Source organism: Corvus brachyrhynchos, unplaced genomic scaffold (assembly GCF_000691975.1).
Source record: "Corvus brachyrhynchos isolate BGI_N302 unplaced genomic scaffold, ASM69197v1 scaffold32, whole genome shotgun sequence".
Lineage (NCBI taxonomy): Eukaryota > Metazoa > Chordata > Aves > Passeriformes > Corvidae > Corvus > Corvus brachyrhynchos.
In genome coordinates this window covers 4967956-4974932 of record NW_008237919.1, presented here as the reverse complement: position 1 = coordinate 4974932, position 6977 = coordinate 4967956, and the positions used below count along the sequence as shown (strand labels likewise).

General features: G+C 39.8%; 1 protein-coding gene across 5 annotated transcripts in view; it reads right to left on the bottom strand.

Moving 5' to 3' along the window:
• Window positions 1-2273: 2273 nt before the first annotated feature.
• PDZRN4 (PDZ domain containing ring finger 4) overlaps window positions 2274-6977 on the bottom strand; it is a 275404-nt gene continuing 270700 nt past the window's right edge. For all 5 annotated transcript variants that reach the window (XM_017733133.1, XM_017733135.1, XM_017733134.1 and 2 more), the window contains one exon: window positions 2274-4152. In XM_017733133.1, the coding sequence (XP_017588622.1) occupies window positions 2626-4152 (1527 nt within the window). In that variant the 3' untranslated portion in view covers window positions 2274-2625. The remainder of the gene's footprint in view (window positions 4153-6977) is intronic.

Below are 6977 nucleotides of genomic sequence, written 5' to 3'. Positions count from 1 at the left end.
AGGAATGATCAAGGCATTTCATCATGGAAAAATGAATACTTCTCACCAAAACTGCCCAGGGAAAAAGGGAAATGACACTTAATAACTGCAGTTGAGAAAAAAGGAGAGAAAACTGTGGGCTGCTCGAAACTGCCCAGATCAAGGATTAAGTAGGGACATGATATTTCAGCAGGTGAAGAAAAAAGAAGGTGGCTGGGCGCTGGCAGGCATGTGCTGAGCTAGAAATCACATCATGTGTGCTACCAGCAGTATCACTGTATCACCTCTTGCTTTTCTCATTTGTCTTACTAGACTTTGACAGATCTCCCCAGATTTGGACATTTTTCCATTTACAGCCTGTTAGTATACTATAAATATTGTTTATTGCTTATTTGTTTCTCTAATTATTATATATCACTTAGCTCCTCTCCTCTCCACTTAGAGCCCCCACCCCATCACCCTCCAGTTAGGACTTTTCTCTAATTGGACATAGATTTTCCTACTTTTATTTCTCAGTGATGAAATAATGATGTTTTCTGAAGATTCACGTTGTTCTCTGAATTTGAATGTCACACTACCTTGATGGGAGCTCTGAGTCGTGATTTAATAATGGGAAAAAATCAGTAAGTACTGTATCTAAGGGAAAAACATAACAGCAGCCATTGTCTTGAGTTGATAGCAGCTCAACTCTGATTAGGAAGGAGACCCGTGTTTGAGTATGATTACTGGAATGCAGTGAGGGAAACAGCCAAACCTCTGTGCTTTGATGTCTGCAGAAGAATGTGTACCTTCCTAGATGATTTAGGTTGGTCAAAGACAATTCCTAGGCTCAGCTGGAGAGACAATCTGGTATCAGTCCCTTGAAGCAGTACTGTATCACCCTATGATCCTTTCTGGTCAGGGATTCCACACTTTTTCTAATTTAACAGAAAAGAGTAGAGGTGTTTTTCATTGAGCCTGAACAGCTGTATGTTTGGTGAGGATTTAGCATGATGTCTCCCTGAGTCTGGAAAAGACAATTTTCTGATTATCAAACTGTGAACTGTCAGTGGCATAATTTTCCTAAGCACTTGGAGAGAAATGTTCTTATGGTATTTACATGCCTGCATATGCAAAGAGCACTGCCAATGTCAACTGATGCCATAAGTGGTTAAAAAACGAATGATTCCCAGAATTAGGTAGTTTGGAAATACTGCAATGTGCCCTTCTGCAACTTTAAGCATATCTTTTAAAGCCTGATGCCAAGTGACTTCAGCACCTAATCCTGCTATGGAAAGCATGACAATCAGGAACTGCTGTGAATCAAGCACAGGAACTATGAAAATGGAGCTATTAGGGCAGGTCTTCAACCCCACTGACTGCCCAAGACTAGTCATTTCACTAGTCACTGGCACTGGGCTGCCAGGAGCAGCAGCAGCTCAGAAGACGCCCCTGTGGCAGCTGAGATGCCTCTGCTGCATGGAGAGTCAGGGACTCCATCAGGCACCCAGATAGCAAGTTGCCATTGATCCTGAGCTCCAGCCAGCTCCCAACTGAGGCTCTTCTAAAAGACCTGGACGCTCCTCAACAATAATTTTATACCCTTAACTCAGTTGCTTTTCATTCTCTGTTTTTCCTTAACTCACATTCTATGAAAATGTTATTGCTAGTTTTTCTTGCATGAGATTTAGCTCAAAGTTAGGCAAAAGCTGTGTTTATATTTTGTATGTGTAGAACAAATAGCAAGGTCAGCCAGGGAGAGGACTCACCGCAGTTACCTAACATCTTACAACACAGTAATATATCAATGAATCATTTAATTAACTAATTATAGCAGGTAAGGAAAAGCCAGAAAGACCCACTCAATATATGTGTTCCACAAAATTAAAAGCTAATTCATAAGAAATAGCTTACAGAATTTGTTCTTGAAATCTCTGTATGCTGTAAATACCTTGCACAGTGAAATTACTTCTACTTAAAGGGAAATTCTCAATCTAAATAAAACAACACTTGCCTTTTTTTTCTTAAAGATAAGCAATAATTTATTTCTCTTTCATCTTCACAATTATCACATACTGCCCAGCTACAAGACCAATGCCACAACATAACACAGGAGAATTGCCCACCTACACTTTACTTGGACAAATACAATTACAATTTACAGATTAAATGTACTGTAAAATATGTAGTTGGAAAAATTCTTATTCTTATCTATATGATGGGATGTGGCATATGATTTATGAATAGATTCAATCTAAGATGTAAAACTTTAAAACTTGTTAAGCCAAGGATACAGTATAAAGCATTTTGGTTTGGTATTGTATTGTTACTAAAGTAGAAAAAGCAAAATTAGAGAAATAAATCCAGATCTTAAGTTACAGGATATGTGTTAGGTTAAGAAATTAATTGGCTTCTCCACTTTTTTTTGTTTTGCTTTTCTTTTCTATTTTTTTTCTACAAATGAAAAATATGAATATATTGCAGGATAAAGAAAGACTGCCAGATAAAGAAGTACTGTTATATGAAAAACAAATGAAAAATACCAGGTCATTTTGCTTACAAAAAGATCAAACTATAAACAGTCACAAAATATATAAAAATGCCGCATTGAACGAGGCAATTGTACTCTACCTAAACTGGTAGTATACTCTCTGATAGAAGTTGTGTTCATACAGTAGTAACTGATAAAAAGGCATTGTGCACTCTTGTGCCATCTGGGGATTTAGCACCATGTGTCATCAGTTCTTGTATTGTCATCCAGTTGTCCAAGATTTTCTTGTTTCTCTTTTTCATCATCTTTTTGTGACTCAGTTCAATAATGTTGATTTCCTTTTTGCCCTCACTGCCACTCTGTGGACTCTCCTTAAGACACTCCAGCCTGCTCCTCATCATGAACTCCCGCCGCCTCCTCTGCTCCTTAGCACGCACCAAATGCTGCTTCCGCTCTTCTTTGCTCCAGTAGCGACCCATCTTCATCTCACTCATGGTATCATCATCTGTCGTCATCCCACTGCGCTCCTCTTTAATTTTTAAGGCACGTTCCTTCAGGATTCTGTCTCGAACTGGTCTCTTTGTGATGTACCTCGTCCCATCGCTCCTTATTTTCACTTTCCATTCCATCTTGGGCTCCGCACACTTCTGTGAGTCTTTGCACATGCTCACCAGGCTGAGCTGGCTTTGGGCATACTCCACAGCAGACTTCTGCTGGATCAGTTGCATATAGCTTTGATAATGCTTTGCATGAGCAGGTATGTTCCCGTACCTGTAAGAAGAACTGTGATATGGAGACAAATAGGGAATGTGCTCACTGCCTTGCCTTTCCTGGTCTGTAAATTTGCTGCTTTCTGATGCCAGCCCTGCATTCTCAGCAGCACTGTTTTGCTCAGTGAGTTTGGTTTTGGCTGAGGTTGTCTCCCTGTTGCTTTGTCCTGAGGATGACTGATTAGCCACGATCGTGCTCCTCAGGTTTTTCCTGTTGGTTATGCTGATCACCCTCTGGAGAGAGTTATCAGGGGATCGCTCCACAGTCAGCGGAGTGCTCCTGCAGCTTTCGGCAGTGTTGTAGGCACTGGAGCTGTCCTTGTCAGACTTCTCAGGGTGCTCCATGATGTCATCCAGTTTGCCTCTTTGTACATCTATGCTGGTGTTATAATTCCTGAAACTTTCATCATGTAAAGCCCAAATGTCTCCATACTGATCTCTCACCTTTTGGAGCCGGTGAGCCTGCATAATATTCTGGCATTCAAGTTCAATGTTCCTCAGTTCCTCATTGAGTAGCTGCAGCTCATGCTCGACTCCGTCTTGCTCTCTTCTGTTGCACTCTATCATGCTGCTTGAGTAATACAGATCATACTCCCCATGGTTTCGAATCTTGCACTTCAGTTCCAACAGCTGCCGAAACCTTTCACATTCCTCCTCTGGATTTCCTATGAAATCAGATTCAATGTATTCCCCAGACACAAAGCTTTCATTGCACTGGAGCTCAATACTGCCTAATGTATCCTGGCTGTGGCCCAGATCCCGTTTGCTCTGCAAGGTAGCACTATTCTGCTCCTCAGTTGCATTTTCCTGCTCTGAGCTCTCATCATTACGGAGACTTTCATCTGTAGGTCCCACCCCACTGTCCTTCTCATGATTGTTGGACGATGAGGTTGCAGTGTCTGTAGTGCCATCTTCCTCTTCATGTTTCTTTGGCTAAAAAAATGAGTAAACCAAAATGATTATCAAATGCAGACCATATTATTAGAGAATATTTTCCAGCTCTGTTTTGCTTAAACAGCTGGGATCTGATTTAAGCTGAATTAAAACAGATCACTAAACAGCAGTCCTAGTGCTCACAGCTTTTAAGCATTTCTGAGAGTTATGCTGTGGTTTCCATACTGAGCAAAGTAAGTGAATTACAGTACTAGTGATATAGCTTCTAAAGTCCAGAAAGAAATATTTTCCTCTCTAGCTAAGCTATCTCTTTGCAGTGCTTAAAGATAATGATCACCAGATGGTGAGCTGTTTTTGATTCTGGATTATGGCCAGAAACTGGTAGAGCTGAAATCTTCTCAAACTTGAGAGAAAGCTTCAGTACTGGTATCAACTCAAACAAACAAGCAAGCAGCCAATCAAGCAATGACTAGCACAACCTCACAGGGTGCAAAAAGACTGCTGTTTCTTTTTTTAAACAGTGAACTTTTGTTTGCTCCATTACACCCTCCATGGCCTTCTCCTACACTTCTTGTGTTCAGCAGCCTTTTTCTGAAAAAGTGTTCATTTTGAATTCTAGGATTTTGCTCGGAAGGACCTCAATCCATTTCATCCCCGGAAACTCTTTCTGAAAACTCATTTATTTCCATTGTTAGAGTTTATGTTCCTTAAAAATAAAACCAGTCTTTCAATATTAAGTGTAGAACAACACTGAATGCTTTGCCATGGGCATAATGTTAAGCTTTTTGGCTGTTGATTAGCACTCCACTCATTGTACCTCACCTATTTATATTCTCAGCCTATTTATATTCCATAGAATGTGAGATAATACTTCTCTAAAGAGACAGACACTTTTTTCAAACCAAATAAGCAAAGAATCATGCAGAGTGCAATTTATATGACCGAGTACCTAAGTGCACATAGTACCAACCAAACACCATGTCTCTTTTAGGAGGCATAATTGCATAATTATGTATAATGACTGTAATAATCAAGACAGAGAAAAGGTAGAGTGCACCAAGTGAAAGGAAACAAACTCAAAGAGGCCTCTGTCATAATTCCCTTCTTATCTACTTTGACAAACAGTAAAACAGGATGAAAATGTGTCTCCTATATCATCCCTTCTCCTCTCTTTGTGTGTGGCTCATGATCACATACCCTTCATCTGGTTTCATTTCTTCAACTGTTAAGAAAAAATAATAGCCTAGTGTCAGAAAAACAAAAATAACTTCCAGCCCCAATTCAGTGTAAGAGTGGAATAAAGCAAATATTGAAAGAAACACACCACCAGGAGAATTTAGTGTCTGTGACAAACTAGTTAAAAATTTCTGAGAAGATGTCTTAGAAGATTTAGGTTTAATTTAGTATCTTTCTAGTTCACCTCCTCCAGGTAAGTGCCACTACCTATGCTATTCTATTCCCTTCTCTCACCTTCTTTGGAGCTGCTGCAACTTGCCTTGACCTCCTCTGCCTCCAAACCTTTCAGCAGAGAAGTGACACCAACCTGGGTAGCTTAAACTTCACCCCAGCCACTGCAATGTGCAATCCATATTTCTCACTGCTCTGGAAAATATTTAACTACTGACAGGAGAGAGAACAGCTCCACCAGACAACAGGAGGGCAGTGCAGCAGAACAGTCAGGAATCTAGGTGCCTGTTCCAAATGCAGGGCTCCATTCACATGACCAAGCAAGGAGGGTCAGGATCTGCTCTCTGAGTGATATAACACAATTTGCATCTCTGTGACTAAAACTCTGAAGGGGTGGCTTATCCATAATGTGTTAGCACAGTTACACAGCTTACAGGAGCAGAGCTTCATGATGCTTCCTCTGATGTCTTCTGCATGGTACTACACCACCAAAGCACATATTTGAGCACTTCTGAAAAAAACCACTAAATGAGGCTATTTGTATAGGTGTTGGTAAGAGACTTTACAGTTGAGGCCCATGCAATCAACACTTTCAGAACTGGTAGCTCTTGTTTTCCACACCACTTTTATCAATAATTTAAACTTTGCTTCTTCAACTTGATTTGTACTGACACAATATAATACACTGCCATCTACTCAACTTACACTACCTGGAATTAACATGCACACACCAAAGATGTAAACAAAGCAAAGCCCATCTTTTGAGTCAAGTAGAAACCAGATGAGTGGGATTGATCTGATGAAATGTAAGTGCCTATAGTACAGGCATCTGAATGTCAGATAGTCACTGCGGGTTCCCTCAGGAAAAAACAAGTGTCTATACAATCAAATTCTTCTCAAACTAATGCAGACATCCATATCACAATAAATTTTTCCCCAGTTTGTGGATACTTACAGCTAAGTCAATTAGAAAATGGAAAGTAATACAGATATTTATTGTACTGCATGTTTGTGAGATATATTTTCTTAAAAAATCCATTGTGACTCAAGTAAGGTAGCCTCTGGCATTTCTGTCCTGGACATTTCATGCTTCCCAGAGCTCCTAAACATGTGCAGAATGAGAAGTCTTTTACAGAATGAGATAATTTTAATTTTATTTTGAAAGATAACAAGCCTAATTCCATGTTACTTCCCTTCTGAAAAACAAGAGAGAGTCCACAATTTTCAGTGTGTTGCTTTTTCTGGTGTTATCTATTATCTATTTCAAACAAAGTGTTTGTTTTCAAACATACATTGTCAATCTCTTCTACAATTATTTCTGTTTGAAATACCAAAGGGCTCCTTAGGCCTCATCTTTGCAGTGAGAACTCAGATAATGAGAAGGCAAACCCAGCAGTGCGTACAATCAAGCAATAAATGAACCTCAAAAGATTCTGCATTTCAGCTCCAGCAAGCAT